At 38.2% G+C, this 20,563-nt stretch overlaps 1 protein-coding gene across 1 annotated transcript in view; it reads right to left on the bottom strand.

The window, feature by feature from the left end:
- The window catches only part of Nop60B (dyskerin pseudouridine synthase 1 Nop60B), a 172,073-nt gene that overhangs the window by 32,726 nt on the left and 118,784 nt on the right, over positions 1 to 20,563 (bottom strand). Inside the window, exon 9 of the mRNA XM_067151745.2 lies at positions 15,813 to 15,931. Within this exon, the coding sequence (XP_067007846.2) occupies positions 15,813 to 15,931 (119 nt within the window). The remainder of the gene's footprint in view (positions 1 to 15,812; positions 15,932 to 20,563) is intronic.

Genomic DNA, 20,563 nt, shown 5'->3' with positions numbered 1-20,563 from the left:
TGTTTCTATCATAGATCACAATGAAAATAATGTTTCTATCGCAGATCACAATGCAAACACGGAGAAAGACAAAAGAAATTATCATACATGCATATTTCAACTTTTATTTATATAATGGAAAGGAAATATCAATAACCTTCAGATAAGGTTCGAGCAGACTATAGGCTTCGCAACAGTTTCATGAACAAAGAAAAGAACCATAAAGCAGAGTATGGTGGTGGTGGTACTGTAGTTTTAAGGAGTAAAATAATGTATCTATCAGCTCTGACAAAGTTCCTTAAATACTGGTAGGTGCATAATGAAGCCAGCGAGAAGTTTAGTATTCTGAAGTAAGAAATTAGACAGATACTTTATTTATCCTGGCAAAGTAAGGGACAGCTGTCCCTGTCTTACACTTAACCAGAATCAAAATTAGGTTACCTAATTACATATTATTAAAAAATAATGTATCACAAACTTAAACTATGTAGAATTATTGCTAACAGTGACTACTTGTACATTCAAGTGACAAAAGTCAAGGGGAAAGAGCACAATAATACAGAAGAGGAGAACCGTTGTAAAAACAGAATTACTAAACAAAATAGAATTATCTGTGAAATATAACTCTTATCCTGTGAGTTTCCACCCAAGTTATGAAAGGTACAGGGGGAGGATAAACAGATGGAAGAAGATTTAAAAGAAAAGAGGATGAGGAAGTAGGAAAGTGCTTAAGTCTTGCTGCCTTGCTATTTGTATCTTTCCATCAGATATTTTATGCATGCCCTTTTAAATTTCTTGGACATTGATATCCCTCTGATGTCTTGAGGCAGGTTGTTCCATTCACAAATTGCAGAAACTAGTAACTGTGAAGGAATTGCCATGGGGACTTGTGACTGGGTATGGTATTCGTTGCAGCAAGGTTTAGACAGTGAAGATTATGTCTGTCTTTTAGACGGAGCCAGCCAAGTTTGGTGTAGGACGTCACACTGTCTGTGTATTTAAGGGTGCAGATGAACCTCACACATATATTTTGCATGGCTGTAACTTCTGTAGTGATTCATCAGCACTGTTGATGTAAACTATATCACAGTAATAAAAAATTGGCATAACCACTGCCTTCGTAATGTCCAGGCCGTACTGTACCTCTGATGACGTCACGCTTTGGGGGGGACTTGAAGGCGATACACATACGCTCCGCTTGAATAACAGACTCGTTTAAATTACTTAAAGAACTGTTAACACCTAATAAAACCAAAACCTATCCTCAAATATTTGTTAATTCTGACATACAATACATATCCTTCTCCGTAATGTTCTATTTCTCGCGTATATACGTTCGTTTGCGTGAGTACAGCCTAACACTTTGAGACATATTCTTGCGATTTTATCCATTTCCTGGTCAACTGGAACATTCACATCATACACACCGACAGAAAACATGCAGCCAATTACCATTACTATTTATTACAAATATAAATTATTTCTGTACCTCACTGTTTCCACTCCATGAACACTGCAGCTTTCCTGGACCTCTTACAGGAAGTTACACCAGTATGGAGTAGGTCTGCTCTCTTTGAAGCACTTTGTTGAATACACAAGTCGGTGTGAATTTTGGAAAAGTTATTTAAAAATATATTCACCCAAATATATATAGGCCTACACGGTCCGGCCAGGTCTTCCAATTTCTTCCCGCAGTCACAAATGACTAGGGAATCAGCCAACTGCATTGACTCCAAAGCCAGGGATTTTGTGACACACTTAGGATCGTCTGAATTTAGAAATACCACCTTATATATATATATCTGACACCAACACACAAAATACTTTGTACACCTCAATTCCAAGTTCTATTAACATGTCTGATGGATACTTTGTCCGACTCGATGGTTGAACTGTCAGCGTACTGGCCTTCGGTTCAGAGGGTCCCGGGTTCCATTCCCGGCCGGGTTGGGGATTATAACGTTAATTGGTTAATTCCAATGGCACGGGGGCTGGTGTAGGTGTTGTCTTCATCATCATTTCATCCTCATCACGAAGCGCAGGTCGCCTACGGGAGTCAAATAGAAAGACCTGCACCTGGCGAGCCGAAGCACTAAAAGCCATACGACATTTCACTTCATTTCATGGATACTTTAAGCCCCCATCGATTTAGGAAATTCAGATATCTAACTTCTGGAGACAGTTCATAAATAAGATCTGAATCTGTCAGAAGATAAGATTTACATTAATCACACTGCTGTTTGATACTCATATTTTTTTCTATTTGCTTTTCGTCGCACCGACACAGATAGATCTTACGGTGAGGATGGGACAGCAAAGGTCTAGGAATGGGAAGGAAGCGGCCATGGCCTTAATTAAGGTAGAGCCCCAGCATTTGCCTGGCGTGAAAATGGGAAACCACGGAAAACCATCTTCAGGGCTGCCGACAGTGGGGTTCGAACCCACTGTCTGCCGAATACTGGATACTGGCCGCAGTTAAGCGAATGCAGCTTTCGAGCTCGGTGATACTCATAAATAAGACTTGCATTTTCAAATACACCAAATTCAGATAAGCCGTAGGTCTGATTACATAAAAATATAGGGCCTACCTAATGTAACCCATGTTATGACATAATAAAAAAAATTAACTCACCATCTGGACGGGACACTCTTATTTCTCTCAGGATGTGTTTTCACACACCTGTGTTGTGATTAACTATTAAATTCTCCCTGGGAGTAGCCTTCTTCCATAACATAACTCGTTCTTCATCAGAAGGAAACACTAATACCGGAGTGTACTCTCCTTGTTTATAATCAGCTTTGCAGCCAGGCACACAGCAACTCTTAGGCATGGTGATTTCCCTCAATGATCATCTTTGGGATTTGTCAGGGTTGAAAGACAGTCCATGCTTTACTGTCCAGTTGTTTATCGATTCGAGATCTAAATTTAATTTCTCCGGTCTACAATGAATGTACAATTGCATGTTGTCTGCGCATATGCGATGCCTGCTCTACTTAAGAGATTCAGACAGATCATTGATATACTGTAAAAAATAAGAGGTGCTAGTGTAGAACCTTGAGGAACTTCTGTTTCCACGGTCCGCCACGAAGAAGATTGGCCACATTTGTTGGCAACACATTGCTACCGACTGTGTAGAAAGGAGTCTATCTGGTTCAAGGTGCTACAGTAGAACCTCGATAATTCAAAATCAGTTAATTCAAAATCCCGCCTAATTCGAAGAAGCTCTCGTTCCCAGAAATATGAGATACTGTTTTGCATGTTATTTATATTGTTTAATTCGAAATATGGATAATTAGTAATTCGAAGTACAATGTCGGGCCCCATTACCGAAATTCAGACTTTTAATTCCAAACTGCCTTTAAATTTTAAAACAATAGTATGTTACAGAGTAATTTCAACTCGAAATTTATCCGCGTCATAAAAGACCGCATGTTCCGGATCGTGGAGGGATAGCTTTCCGCAGTTACACTCACTTCAGTGGGTCTACAGTAAGCTTCATGATAGCTAAGTTGAATGAAATCGGAATTATTTTGCATTTAACCTTTTAAGGAACGCCGTAATATCACGCAACAGGCAGTATGCGGAAAAACAGAATCCGCGAACACTGGCGATGCCGACAGTTGACGAAAGAAAAAAAAACGTGGCTCATATAATAAATTCGTAGGCACCGAACAATATTGTCATTGCCGATGAAACTGCATTACTTTATTTTAATGCGAGCCCAAACGATCATATGGTTTTAAAGGAGAAAGTGCCAGCCGGAGAATCGTACAAGTGTGAGGGATGGGGGTCATTGTAATGCGTTGCAATGCACATGGAAGCGAGAAACTTTATCCCCTCGTCATAGGAAAGTTCGATAAGCCACAATGTTTTAAGGGCGTCGGACACTTTCCATGCTAGTAAAAGCATCCTAAAATGCAAACAGTACAGAAATCCAAAAAATAATGCATTTGCACAGGGTAACCAGCATAATATATCCTCGTCTTTGAATCGTGTGATTTCTTTTCTTTCGTTGTGTGAGGTTATATTTGTCAGTGATTTATCCAAGTGCATTATTTGAACATTGTAAATGCACCTTGTTGGATACATTTCGGAAATAGTTTTTTCCATGGCATTTGAAAGGTTTAAACTGTGAATCGAGGTGATTGCATGTATTAATGGGACCTAGAATACTTTGTGATGCGGCAAGTGTTTACATTTCTGAACAACAAGAGAAGTGCCATGGCGGGTCCCATTAATACATGCAATCACCTCGATTCACAGTTTAAACCTTTCAAATGCCATGGAAAAAACTATTTCCGAAATGTATCCAACAAGGTGCATTTACAATGTTCAAATAATGCACTTGGATAAATCACTGACAAATATAACCTCACACAACGAAAGAAAAGAAATCACACGATTCAAAGACGAGGATATATTATGCTGGTTACCCTGTGCAAATGCATTATTTCTTTCATTGCATGAGGTTATGTTTGCCAGCGAGATATCCAAGTGCATTATATGAATATTGTATGTGCACCTCCTTGGATACATTTTGGAAATAGTTCTTTTTTTCATGGCATTTGAATGCTATAAACTGTGAATCAAGGTTAACTGCATACAGTAACGGGCCTTAGAATATTTTGATACGCGGTATGGGTTGGTACTTCTGAATTGCGAATTGGCGGTTAATTCGAAATCACGCAATTCGAAGTCCGATTTTTGAGTCCCAACGACTTCGAATTAACAAGGTTTTACTGTATTTGAAAAACCTAATACGTAAAGTTTTGACAGTAACAAATCATGGTCTAGAGAATCAAATGCCTTGCTGAAGTCGAGGAGAACCATTAGTGTTGTCTCATTCTTTCTTCCATCGCTATTGCTATATAAGGAGCAACCAATCAAAAGGTATGATGTCCACCTCTGGACAAAATTGAGTTTGATGCAGTTTCAGGGAGTATTTTTCGTGTTCTATATGTTCCCACATTCATATTTAATCTACTTGTATACTGTAACATTGAAATAATATCTTGAAAGTGAGTGGTTAAAACAAATCGTGTGTTGTCCATGTAACTGACTGAATCACAACGTATAATGTCCACAAATAACATATTTTCATTTTACTTACCTTCCATAAAATGCATGAAATGTAATAAATGTAGTCTATTCTAGACAATAATATTCTGCCTCTAACGAATTATTGTACTGAACTAGCTTTTTCAAAGTAATTTGTCTTTGTTGAATTGCTTCAGGAAGATATTCATTTTATGATGTTTTAAGTAGGTACTGTAAATTTGAAGTGATTGAAAGTCTAATTTTGTAAGTGTTAATTTTCAGATATTAAAATAGATTAAAATTAATGACAAAAATGCAGAAAACTCAACAACACATAATGTCCTATAAAACAGATCAAAACGTATATTGTCCAAAATGAAAATTAACTTTCTAACATCCCTAATAAATTATTTGATCACTTGCAACATGGCATCTAATTCAGTATCCCAATAAGAAACAAAATGTGAAAACTCCATTATATTTTATTGAATATTTTAGGAGCTATCAGATTTTTGCTTCTCCTGAAAAATTTGCTTTAAAGGACACTACACATTTTGTTTGGTTACTCCTCATATATAAGATAGTGGAACAAGGAAGATAGGATCCAGAATGGATGTAGATGGTTACTACTGGTGTATAACCGAAAGATTCTCATCATAACAGGAAACATTCTGACGTTCTTCACTTTTCTCTATTTTATACTGGTGTGGAGGAGAGTTTAATTTACTAGTATGATTTTATAGTATTTATAGATTACTTATTAATATTCCTCCTATGAAAACCATTTGACATCACCACAGTGGGGAGGCTTGTGTATTCCAACGAAGCAGGCAGTCAAGCCATAGCCACAATCATACCAGATGGGCATGTTGAAAGACCAGAATAATGAATGATTCATCAAAAGATGTGCAGCCTTTCTGATGTTGGGAGGCAGGAGTCAGGATGATTGACTGAAATGGCCTTGTAATAATGATAATACTATTACATAGCTGAAAGCAAAAGGAAACTACAGCCAAAGCTCCCAAGGACATGCAGCTCTCCCTGTATAGATTGTACAATATAGTGTTAATTGCCTCCGTCCACTATAATAGCCTCACATTCATATCTCTGTGTCGGGCTACACAAGAGGAGGCAATCATCAAGAGGATAAACAATGAAATTCTGCAATTTGGAGAATGGAAAGTTAGAAGTTTGATTAATCATAGTAGGTAAGGAAATGTGAAAGGGAAAACCAACAGACTAAAGTTTTATGTAGATGATATAAGTGAGGTGAACTGGCAGGATGAGCAGGATTGTAGTCAGATAACCACTGAATATTAACACTAGATCAATGCAGAAGTTTGTGAAATAATGAAAATAGGGCACTGGGTAAATATGCCCAGCATAGCAAACAAAATTTTCTTGTCAAGTCAAGCACCAAGGCAATGCCCACCACAGTAGTACAGATCTACATGCCTATTAGTTCACCAAGTGAAGATGAAAACTGCAGAATCTTAACAATGTCTAAAAGATCACGAGAGGCTCGAATGTTGTGCTAGGCCAAGGAAGAGAACGTTACATATAGGAGAATAAGGACTGGGACAAAGGAATGTGTGATAGTACATATATCATACCCTCGCACTATATGTAGAAGTGAGAGATATTATTGTCAGTATTCGATGTTTTATTATTATTATTATTATTATTATTATTATTATTATCTGTATTTCATTTGTACATTTATTCTTATTTGTAAGCTGGGAGGTCTCCATATATGTAGTATGAGTAATTTGTTTTGACCATACGGCTGGGAAAACACTGCTATATTGGAACTTGGAAACTTTGCATGAGTCATGTATATATCCCAGTCTGATGAGATGAGATTGTTGTTGTACTAGGAAAGTTCTATGACTCATGTGAAACACCCCAGAGTTTGTTATTTTCTTGGGACCAAGAAGAAGTTCACGGCATGGTCTTGACTCATGATTGGCTGGCCAGGATCAATCTAGGCGTATCATGTGAGAGGATGGGGAATGCGGATGTCTATAAAGATTGATCATACGGCGGGAATCACACACACTGTACAGGGATGAAGGAGTGCGAACACACACAGGAGTGAAACTGGATATACGGTCATGGAGTGACACTGCTGCACTATACTGGACGGAACTTCAAACATTTGTGGAACGTAGTATTTTTATGTTTGTGAGAAGTGACTGGCATATAACTTAGTATTGTATCATTTTGTGGTGGCCTGGTATTACATGTTACTGAAAGCTGCAAGGTGCTATAGCTCAGACTTTCCATAATTTATGCCCAGGAACGACAAGTGTGTGTTGCTCAAATGTATATATCTTTACAACAAGTGTTAAAATCTGTGAACACAGTATTACGAGGTACAGTATCTGTGTGATTTTATAAGTGCTGATTATGAGAATCGGCAAGTCGTGTTGATACAGAGACAGTGAAGAGTTCTTATATACATATACGTACATTGTTCAACGAACTAACTACAAATGGTGGCTTAGTTCTCGCTTTCGTTCTCCCACTGTTTTCGTTGTTGTTGTAAATATGGAGTCTTCCAGCAATCTTTTGTTTGTGTATTATAAGTGTATTTTGGTGTGTTGATGAGGTGCTCATGCACAGATTTTATTGAGAATATACTTAGATATTTTAGAATCAGTGGAGTTATTGATGAACCTAGGTGCAGTTCCTACCTATTTAGTTGTTTTCAGAACGTTAGGTAAGGCCTGAAGCAATGTACCAGTACGCAGCATTATGTACACGCCCTGGGATATAAAGAATTATCATGATCTATCTAAATTCGAGGGATCCATTCTGGTGAACTCTCGCGCCCATACTACGGACTTTTCGATAAATTATTTTTATTAATTCATTTTATTTCAAGTATTTATGAAGTTTTTGAGTAAATTTATTTATTTATTTATATCATTTTCTGTACGATATTTTATTATTATTTATAAGTAGTATACAAACAATTACAAATGAAAGATGAGGTTGGTAAGTAGAATTCTCCATTGATCATAATTGGTTCAAAAACCATAAATGAAGGTTGTATAAATGGACAAGATATTATCGACTTCATTATGGCTAGGCAGAGATTCAGAAACCAGATGCTGGATTACAATACATCCCAGGAGCAGAAGTGGGCTCCAACCACAATTTGGTGGTCATTAAATACAGGCTGAAATTGAATAAAGAGATGGGATGCAGATAAGGAAAAAAGAGAGAGAGAATATTTTAACAAACATGTTTCTCAAGGACTCTGTTAAACGTTAAGGAAACTGCAGTACTTAGGCCATATAAGGTGACATATGTTCAAGTACCACTTCCTGCAGCTCTTCTTGCAAGGAAAGATCAATGGGAGAAGAGGACCTGAGAGGAGGACTTCTTGGTTGGATGACACAGAGGATGCTACATAACATTCAAGTTCTTCACATCTGTCGTAACAAAAGACGTTGCCATGATGATCACTGATATCCATAATTGTAAGTTGTAAACTTCACGTTTGACCTGTACTGAATTGTGATCACAATAGTAACAATTATATCTTAATGGTCCACCTTTTCAATATCTTTATTATGTAATGATTACATTACATTTGTTGTAATAGTGGGGCTAGTTTTGGCCTTGACTGGCCATCGTCAGCCATAAGACAAATTTGACAAAAACATCTAATAATACCAAAATAAATGTACGTACATAAACTCACAAAATGACATTAAAAGGCATCCGCACGTCGATCGAAATGGACATTTTGGACACGTGGGTTTGAAGTATCGACACTGGTAAATGTTACTTCCGTTATGAACTTGCAACATGACCAGAAGTGAAACAAACATGAATACATAAAAGTACAATTCATGTAAGTGCATAATAATAAAATACCGGCAAAAAAGAAAACTGTCCAACACAAGAAGGGCCGGGCATCGAAGGAGGGACCCTGATAGATTTCCCCAAACCGTTCGAATCCAATCTTGTATGAGTGACGTGTCCATCCACCCTTTTTCTTGGATACGAACGTGGATCCCTCGCGGAAATTTTACTTCAGGCATTGTTTTTTGTTTTAGAACAATGTAAGGTGCAAACTTTCTGCCATCACCTGTTACAGCAAGCATTGCAGTACATCGTTGATTTTCACTTCTGGTAGTGCATACGATAACACTGGATGTCCCGTTCTTATTGATTGTATTGAATAGGTTGGAGTCCAATAAATTCTCTTATATTATTATTTTGTGGCATGTGGAAACTGAATGGCGTCCGACCTGCGGTTCCTATTTGGGAGGGCAAATATTCCTTCACTTTATGCTTCTCAATGACAAAGCGATAAAAATCTATTACGATACTTTTTGGTTGAATACGTTCGACAATTTTTTGGCATAAAGTTGTTCTTCGTCGAAAAGAAAGTCCATTCCTCTTCATAAAAGTAATCATCCCACCTCGGGTAACCTTCAAATCCGAGATACTGATTCCATGTGCAACAGCTATTTCTCGTCCTTTAAAATACAGCATTTTGTGAGAAATGGCATAATCAACATTGTGTAACGAAATCAACAGATCCTCCTCTACTTTTGGAAACATGCCACCTTTTGGTCCACGAAATGCTTTGTGAGATTTGTTGGTCGCTTGAAGTGCACTTCTCTATTACTGGAGTAGCACAAGTTGCACTCGGACACTGAATACTTGCGGCCCGCTGGCCTATGCCTGCATGTTTTGGCGTAATTGATCACCGCGAGTTTATAAGATGTAGTATTACTTGAATTCCTTCTCACTGCGGACTAATGAACAATTTTCAGATCACAGAAACACGTCTCCCGTTCCCGAAACACTCATAAAATAAGTTTGTTCCAGACCGGAATAGTGTCACTGGTCACTTCTGCGCTGATTCATCACTGAACTAGTGCAGTGGTATATGCCACCGGCTGATAATAGTACATTACCAAGTATTTGGAAAGCCTGATTTTGCAATAGGAAGGCTGCTACCCGAGTAGTTGAGATTTCTATTTCGAAACACAAGCGGAGCTGCGTGATGGATGTTTGAAGAAGCGGATGCATCAAATACGTAAACGTATCTTTTCTCCACTTTGGACCCAAAAATTATTGGGATGTGTAAATTATGCAAGGGCATTAATTAAGTGAGAAAATACAGTAAGTCTCAAATGAATAAAATGGTTCTTCTTTTTGAAGTTTTTCAAATGATGAAAGTTTTGATGTGTAAAGTGTATGATAAAATTTAAAAAAGCCCAGATAAACAGGAAAAACATGACACAGATAAACACAAGTGGAAAAAGATAAGATGCATAGGATAAACACAAATGGAGGAAAGGATCCCTTAAAGGTAATATAACTATATGAAAGGAATAAACATGAAACAAATCAAATGTATACAGAGAAATAGGAACATCAAAAGGAACACAAAAAGGAGAAGGCAAAGACAGGCGAGTGTGGGAAGACGGAGCAATAAAAAGAGGAGAAAAGGGTAAACATGAAAACACAAATGGACAAGGTCAACAAGATTTGTGAGCCATGATACGGTCATTCTGCCAATGAGTTTTTCGCGTGCATACCTCACAATTTCATCTTCGACTTCTATGAAGTGTCACTGTTGCGAAACACTGAATGCAATTTTTAAGTTATATTTGGCTTCACGCTAACACTGAAAAATGGCTTTAGTTATGCCATATTTTCTTGTGGCTGCACAATTATTCTTTATTTTCGTGTGTTTAATAACAATTAACTTAAAACTGGCATCGTAATATCAAAAAGAACCTGTTGAAAATTCACCAGCAATACCAGTTCCATGTGTCTCTACAATACAACAATCCATTGCAAAAATATTTCTACTGCCTACAAAACGAATACTTTTATGAAGTGTCAAGTACAGTAGACGTGTTACAACTTTGTCACTAACCGTGGCCTTTCTATGAATTCTAAGGTTTGCATCCTTGCTATTCCAATTAAATTGACATTTCCTGTGCAGCTGGGGCTCGGAAGTTCAGTACATTATGTCGACCTTGCAATCAGCTCAAGAGAGTAGGCGTAATGTTTTGAAGCCATTAGAAAAGAAGTTTTTGTAGTGGCTAGTAAAATGTCACTCTGTTTTAACTATTTTCTGAGAACCAGTGACGTTACACAGAGGCACTGTACAATCAACTGCTGAATAACAAGAACACAGACGTTGAAGGTCACGCCTGGAGCGCACGTGCAGGGGTGAAGTGAAGCAACGTGGTTACAGTGCTAGCTGCCAGTGGAGTTCAAGACAACCCTTGATTTTTCACATGAAATTCTTGGATTCGGAGAAATACGGTAATATGAACCTATTGACAGTGATTCGTCCATCGCATGGGGATGGTTAAGCCTTGAGCAGGCCTGTTGGTAATATTCAACAAGAACAGGCAATACCCCAGCACTGTGTTTCACCCTCTTCCTACTCCATCATCATAATCATCACAAACAACATATCAGACTGCACACAGAAACACATTCACTCGTGTAATATTCTTCGTCAGTGAGACAAGGGTAACTCCTTGATGAAATAAGAGTGCAAAAATAAATTAGGATTGCAAACTGCTTATCATCATGGCCAATAGGCTCATATCTAAGTACCTGGCCATTAAAAAAAATAAAAATCATGCATGATCATACATTAAAACTTTGGCTGCAACACTTAGTACAGGAAGCAACTGTAAAATTTAATATGCTGCGCAAAATAAGACTGTATAAGGAATTTAACGCACACCAAGGATTCCAACTCGTTTCACATCCCCCCTATTCTCCAGATTTGGCTCTCTCGGACTACTATTTGTTCCCCAATTTGAAGAAATGGCTGGCGGGACAAAGATTTTATTCAAACGAGGAGGTGACTACAAACACTAATGGATATTTTGCAGACTTGGACAAATCCTATTATTCGGAAGGGATCAACAAACTACAACATCGTTGGACGAAGTGTATAAGCCTAAAAGGAGACTATGTCGAAAAATAATAAAGGTTTACCCCAAACACGTAAGTAGTTTTTATTTTGGAAAAACTTTTCAAAGCCCCTCGTATCTGGCATCAACTTGAAAGACGTGCACCAGATCTCTTCAGAGGCCACATGCCATTATATTAACATCACAATTTTGCAACGTTTCCTATAATTATCCAGGAGAGATTGTCCCTTTATAGTTCTATAGCAGTCAATTATAATGTTGGTCAAATAGTTCATGAAAATAAATAAATAAATAAATAAATAAATAAATAAATAAATAAATAAATAAATAAATAAATAAATAAATAAATAAATAAATAAATACGAAGGAGAATCAAACTAAAAGTGCAAAAGTACCATTAAAAATCTTTTCTTCTTTCTAGGCGATTGGAAATTTGCAGACATAATTCTTGATGTCTTTCCAAGCTGGTAGTATAGCAATAGGCAGGGCTGGAGGTGAGTAACAGCTGGTTCAAGGTGGTGGCACCACTATACAGTTGCACCAAGCAGTAACAGCGTAGAGTTATTAGATTTTTATGGAGTGAAGGTGTAAAACTAGGGTGATATTCCTTGGAGAATACACACGAAGTATGGGTACGCCTGTATGTTACAGCAGCAACTCTACAATTGGTGCAAGAAATTCGCAGAAGGTACGACTTTATTGACTGATGCTCCCCATCCGGGTTAGGCTCATCGAGTTGTGACACAGGAGTCCATAGCTACAGCAGACTGACTTAGGGCCGGTTCTACCATCTGCTGGTAAAGTGGCTGGTAGCTGCCCAGGAGATAAACTACCTGGAGGTGTAAATCGGCTGGTACTTTGGCTTGCATCCAACCACCTCCGCGCAAGCGCTAGGTAGCTACCCGGAGCTACACACCGATATACGAAGTTGGCTAGACTGATTTTCAGCGATTTCTTGCTTTCGAGTGTGGTGCTATCTATCGTCAGATGCATGAAACCCATTTCGATTGTCTTATTTCCCTGTGCTTGCGTCTGCTGATTATCACCAAAAAGCCTAATAAGGGGAGTCATAAGAGTTATGGACAACGATTCATGTCAAGCTTTCGTGATTTTAATCTATGATCTTCAATATCGTCCGCCTCTGTGGTGTAGTGGTTAGCGTGATTAGCTGCCACCTCCGGAGGCCTGGGTTCGATTCCCGGCTCTGCCACGAAATTTGAAAAGTGGTACGAGGGCTGGAACGGGGTCCTCTCAGCCTCGGGAAGTCAACTGAGTAGAGGTGGGTTTGATTCCCACTTCAGCCATCCTGGAAGTGGTTTTCCGTGGTTTCCCACTTCTCCTCCAGGCGCATGCCGGGATGGTACCTAACTGAAGGCCACGGCCGCTTCCTTCCCTCTTCCTTGCCTATCCCTTCCAATCTTCCCATCCCTCCACAAGGCCCCTGTTCAGCATAGCAGGTGAGGCCGCCTGGGCGAGGTACTGGTCATACTCCCCAGTTGTATCCCCCGACCAAGAGTCTGAAGCTCCAGGACACTGCCCTTGAGGCGGTAGAGGTGGGATCCCTCGCTAAGTCCGAGGGAAAAACCGAACCTGGAGGGTAAACAGATGATGATGATGATGATGATGATCTTCAATATCAATACCTAATTGGGATTAAAATCTCGAGATTACATTTTCTTACGCCAGTTATAACCTGTCATGCAAGGCAGCGTTTTGAAAAGTATTCTCGTAGTAGACTGGTCAAGTCGCTCGCTCCGTAATAGAAGGTACGCAGGTTTTCATCGTATTTCTAATTTACATTTTAAAGTGTATTTTCGTTCCCTGCCGTTGTTCTTAACTCTCTCTTACGCGCTTCCATATACTTATATACACACATCTTCTTTACGGACTTATTGCCTTTGAGCATTCTATCCGCAGGCTTCTGTGAATTGATTAAGTATCTCCGCGATGCTCTATTTGCAACTAGTTCTGTGACCTCGTTTAGTTCCAGATGCTTCAATTTATTGATAAAGCATTTCATTTTAATTTTTAACTTTATGAAGATAAAGTTGGAAGGTACTGTAAATGTAAAGAACTAATCGGGATAAATATCCATTCATAGGAAGAGGAATTCGGGAATGGAATAGTTTCCAATTTCTTCGAAATAATTTACAAGCCTATGTAAACAACTAATAGGGAATTTGCTACCTGGGCGACAGTCCTATGTGCTATTAATCATAACATCACTTGCTATAGGTAGCGTACATATAAAGCAATTTTCCTAGTAGACATAATATTGTGATAAGAACGTATGAAAAGAGGCATACTGATTAACACAACGCTAATAATGAAAAAAAAAAAAAAGATTCGTCATAATAAAGACTCGAACCTGCACACTTCGTATTACGAAGTGAACGTGTTAACCATTACGCTACGAAAACGCTTGGGTTAGGTAGGATACATACAGTAATATATAGCTGGTGTCCGAAAACTGAAAAGTAGAAAATTAAAGCCCATTTGAAATGATTTCCAAATAGATTTTGATTTTACATCCTTTAGAGTTTCTTTACGAAAGCTTGACGTATAAAATGTGTTCCCTGCGCTACCGATGCGAGAGGCTGGTGTGACCGTTGCAACTAAAGGGAAGCATTAATGTTCAAAATCCTGCAATACAATATCGATCACTGTTACAGTATACTGCTTTTTTCAGTATACTAAGCTAATTTGAGTTGCATATCACCAGAAATACAGCCAATAATGTTCAGCTCTCAGAACTTGCCCGGCAGGTAAAGTCTTATCGGGCCCTCGAAGTGGCCGAGAAATTACGCACCGGGTAACGACGATTTATGCTGCCGATAGCGCTACCTGGGAGTGGTCGGACGGAAACATCCTTTTACGCGGAGGGCAAATTACGCGCTACTTTACCAGTAGGTGGTAGAACCGGCCCTTATTCAGGAAAACCAGCGAGTCACCCTGGCTGAAATGGCTTCCTTGCTGAATATGAGCTTTGGTTCAGTAGTGAATTACGAACTCCGCTGCAGAAAAGTGTTTGCCAGGTGGGTTAAAGTTGGGTGCACCATTGTCAACCAGAGATGAAATGAGCAAGCAATGAATGGTGACATCTGTCTTTGCCGGAATAAAACGCTTTGTAGTTGTGTTGACTTTATTCTGGGAGAAGAAAGGTCTACTCTGGAATACTACCTGCCCCCACGTACGACAGTGACCAGTACCACCTACACCGGCCTTCTCAAGAACCAGTTGGAGGCAGTGATACACACAAAGTGAAGGGGATTCCTGAGTGCAGGTATTTTGCTTCAATGTGATAACAACCGAACTCATTCTGCTTGTACAACCATGAAAACCATCGACGACCTACACTTCACGTGACTCCCACATTTGCCATACTTCCCAGATTTGGCACTATCTGATTTCCACATCTTTGGTCCATTAAAGGAGCACCCTGGAGGGTAGAAGTTCAGGTATGATGAAGATGTCCAATCAGCGGCGCACAAGTGGCTGCAGAGTCAACCAAAATCATTTTTTTTCACGTGGTATCGAAACACTACCTATGGTGTAAGTACATTGAACATGGTGGGGACTACGTAGAAAAATAATGTACAATCAAACATTATCCATGCATAAAAATAGTGGAAAAAATTGTTTTCATTTGATTCTCCCTTGTAAAATAAATAAATAAAATAAAATAAATAAATAAATAAATAAATAAATAAATAAATAAATAAATAAATAAATAAATAAAATACAATTATAAGAAGAACATCATATTGAATTTTAGGGCACTAACAATAATACTGCAAAATTACGACAATCATCAAAATACTGTAGGCCATTTTCCAGGTATAGACAATGAAACAAATCTATACCTTGGGTCCTGTGCCCCATTTCCTGGGATAAATGTCACGGTCCATAATAACACGTTTGATCTTCGCCACAATACCATGGTCACAACTTGCGATTGTTGCTGTTGTCATAAGGGCAATGGCTGTAAAAAAATAATATTCCAAGTTAGAATTCTACAGATATTTTTGCAAGAGGCAATAGGAAAAGACAACTGCAATTCTACTACAATGGAAAGAGCAGCATGGTAGATATTCCAGCACGTGTTATACAGATTTACAGAAAGATTTCATATGCACATACAACAACAACAAAAATGTCGGTGGGTGGGTAGGGGTGGGGAACAGGCAATAAATGTAGTCCATAAAGTATCACACATCATCTCAGCACATTCCTGCCAGAATATCATACTGTTTCTTTCACACAAGGAGGAGAAATATTGTGAGAAATAATATTTAATAATTTTGAAATGAAAGACCAGAGCTTTTATGAATAATTTAATGCATGTGAAACAATGTAATCGATTACGTACAAATTAATGACAAATTAAATTACCAGTATTGTATATAACATTACTAATAGATTATAAAAATATACCTCTATTGAGTTTGTATCTCATTCAGGTCCAACAGCATACAGTTTAAGTTCATTTTTCATTAGTAACTCAAAGTATACATCATAACGAGCGACAATATTTACCTGGCTTATTGAACAAGAATGCTGATATAGACAGATCAATATTATCTTTATCAAACTTTGGCTGGAATTATTCTACAGAAATATTTGAATACTGAATTTAACCATGGGGGAGTCACTGCCACAGGGACATATCCAGTGCTTACAAAATACATAAGTGGGATATATGAACATTCTATCCACATTAAAAAACCCGATAGTATTCATGATGATGATGAGTATTCATTCAGTGAATTCGATCATTTAACAAATTTGATCATTTAACAATTAACCCATTCAAGTCACAATAAATGACCACACTGTTGACTGTGGAATCGGATCTAATTTGCTGGCCCTTAGTATGAGCGTACTTGTCACATAAAAACATGCATGAAATAAAAACTGTGCAGATAGTTCACGCAAATTTTCATTTATGCCGTTAAAAGATATGACTTGCCCATTCTTCATACCTTGAGTGACTGCTGGCTGTGGAACAAATGTTTCATTTCAAATAATTTCAAAAAGAGCAGATCAGTGTGCTCTATAAACATAGCAACTTCGGACAGTGGGCGAACTAACCAACTGAGTAAGTATTTCTGATACACCGCTATATCCATGAAATGGATATTTATATCAGGGTTATTGTCTTTTTCTCCAATTTCGCACTATCCTCAAACAGATATATTTTCCAAAATGCCACTATTACCATAATCGCCATCTAAAACAATGTCTACAGTAACTTTCAATCTCTCACTGATATTCTCTTGAAACCAGTTCTACTGCACAATAGTGTTGGCTACCGAATGCTTGATTCAAAAATTATACAAAAACTTATAAAATCCATAAGGTTCCCCCTATTCAATACAAAAAGAATGTTGTCTGATTGTATTTACAACGTAATCACTTTATTAGCAGTACTAATTTCGATGTTTTTACAACACCATCATCAGCTGCGTCAAAGTAAAGAGGAACCGGCATTTAATATAAAATACATCTCAACATTATTTACACAACTTACTCTTTTAGACATTACATTAAATTATAAATAAATAAATAAAATTGACTTGTATTACTACCAGTTAACAAATTTATAGGTCAAAAACAGTTAAAAAACAAACAACATTAAAAAGATTTTCCATCTTAGGGTACTGAGTTTGATCACTTTTTTCAATTGGTGTTGCTAAATTACTATTTTACACCTTGTGTGTCATTTCAATGTCTCTGATCTTCACGGTCAGAAATAATCACTAAGTTGAAAGGTATAGGCCTATATTCAATTTTGTTGCTATTGAAATTAATTTTAAACTTTTTTTTTCATTAAAAACATATTACATCAATAAAAAACTTGAACACCTTGAACGGCCGTTTGAGGTGTCCAATATTGAACTGAGAAGTTTAGTCTTTATGACATACTTGTTACAGTTCCACCATATCAGGTTACAACTCAGCTAAGCATAATAAGAAAACACTTCCACCTCTGGCACCCAGTTTTAGAAGATGGCATGTTTTATTGTATATATCATAAACGAATGTCAACACAATGAGTTTTTTCTTCTTCTTCTTTTATGACCACAGAGGATCTCTTTAGTCAGTCCATCGTTCAGGTCTCTTTGAAGGGATTGTTCGGGCTTTGCGGTCCTCCCAGTACTTCTTCAGACGTTCCAATCTTTGTGCCCTTTCAACAGTTGAAAATATGCGTATTGTTGGTTTAATGAGGTTTTTATTGGTGTAATATGTTTTTTAACTGTTTTTGCCCTATAAATTTGTTAACTGGTAGAAATACAAGTCAATTTTATTTATTTATAATTTAATGTAATGTCTAAAGGAGCAAGGTGTGTAAATAATGTTGAGATGCATTTCATATTAAATGCCGGTTTCTCTTTACTTTAACACAGCTGATGATGGTGTTGTAAAAACTTCGAAACTAGTATTGCTAATAAAGTTATTATGTTGTAATACAATCAGACAACATTGTTTTTGTATTCAATAGGTGGAACCTTAAATATTTTATAAGTTTTTGTAAACTCAGTTCAAAACGGATAAATTATGATGAAATTTCTTATGGCAAATCGAAGCAGTGTATCGATTCATTCAAGAGTCCGAGTGACCTGCAACTGACAGTGCTGGGTGGTGCACTCATGGCTCACTAGCGGCACACTGGGCCTTGGAGGGGAACCAAGCTTCCACTGCAGCGAGACATACAGTGAGCCATGGCACACCGAAGGAATCATACACAGTCACGGATCAGTGAGACACAAAAAAACACACACACACACACGAGATTCATTATCAGTACTTTGGACATTGGCGGGGAGCCGAACTTCCTCTGAAGCAATACAGTAAAATACCAGTATAACAAAATTTTTGGGACCTCTGAAATTAATCTGATATATTGAAATTTTGTTATACTGAAATAAGTCAATTCTTAAGAACTTGCCTAGTATTATATCCGTTATTGTTATTTTAGGGGCAGAACTACGAGGTCATCTGCCCTGTTATATCCGTTGCGGGATCTGTATAACTTCAAAATACCATTATGAGTTACAGTATTGACAGATGTTTTCAGAAAATCTATTTTTACATTGAACCTGCAAGTCTACACATTGTTCCAGAACCTCATATTTTGAAAAAGTATATAATTTTCTTCTGAAGAGATCCATACACAAAAGCTCATTCCGAATAGTCACCAACCACTGCACATGAATTTAAAACAGATTCTGGCAAATCACTCTGTGACACAAGAAAATCTTAAAGGCTATATGCCATGCTCGTTGCCTGTTGAAGAGTCAAGCTCTGTCGATAACTATCATTTTGGGGGTTGTCTTCCTCTTCCTCTTCATCACATGGATCTCTATCATTCATACTGTCCTCCACAATTTCCTCATAGGTGATTTCCTTGTGGACTATTACATCACTATCTACATTGATGTAGTCGGTAAGACTTACCGTAGATGGCATATCCAACGTTGTATAGAAACGCTTCCAATTCTCCTCGTTTCCACATCATCAAACACTTCACTTTCTGCGATGTCTTCTGTAAAAACCACTCCAGCTTTTCTAAAGCAGTTTGTGATGGTGTCTGCATTCAGGGATTTCCATGCAGCAATAAACATCTGCATTGCTCCCAATATGTTGATGTTAATGTCTCTATTCGTGGCAACGTTGCACAGCAGTCGACGGACCACACGAGCTTGGTAATGCCGCCTTACTGCATGAATTATACCCTGATCCAGCGGCTGCAGAATTGAAGTTGTATTTGGAGGCAAAAATAAAACTTTTATATGTTACAAATAGCGAGGCACACAATTATGAGGAGAGCAATTGTCCAATAATAGAAAAATTCTCCTCTTTTCGGCCTTCATCCGACGTTCCACGTCCAACAACCACTCTTTCAATAGCACAGATGTCATCCATGCCTTAGAGTTGTGCCTGTATTCATAGAGCAGATGTTGCACCCCCTTGAAGCACCTTGGCTTCCCAAACTTCCCAATTATGAGAGGCTGCAGTTTGTCCGTCCCCGTGCAATTGGTGCACTAAAGAGCCGCGATACGTTCTTTTGAATGTTTGCCCCCCAAAACACTTATTTCCCTTGGAATCAAGGGTTTTGTTCGGCATTAGTTTATAAAATAACGTAGTTTCGTCTGCATTATAAATGTCTGCCAGCGAATACTCCTTCAAAGCATCCGTTAGAGTCTCCAGCCACCATGAAGACGCAACTTCCTTCGGCGCATGGTTAGCTTCACCATTTATAATTTTGTGGTATATGCCACATCTCTCCCAGAACCTATGAAGCCAACCAGCACTACCCATAAACTCAGGTGACCCAAGCGAACGTGGGAAAGATTGCACACGCTCACATAACAGTGGGCCATTGATTGGAATGTTTTTACTCCGCATTTCCACAAACCACGTATAGATGGCTTGGTCCACCTCCTTGTAGTCGGCTGTCCTGATCTTCTTACGCTGTGGACCTAGGGCATTAGCATCAATGTTTTCCTCTAACTTACATTTCTATTTTTAAAAAAAGTAGAAAGTGTTGACGGGCTAAGCCATACTTTTTCGCTACTTCTCCTTTCTTTCCGCCTTTCTCTACTTCCGCAAG

This window comes from Anabrus simplex, chromosome 7, assembly GCF_040414725.1.
Source record: "Anabrus simplex isolate iqAnaSimp1 chromosome 7, ASM4041472v1, whole genome shotgun sequence".
Lineage (NCBI taxonomy): Eukaryota > Metazoa > Arthropoda > Insecta > Orthoptera > Tettigoniidae > Anabrus > Anabrus simplex.
The sequence above is the reverse complement of the archived record's forward strand: the minus strand, read 5'-3'. Positions and strand labels throughout refer to the sequence as shown.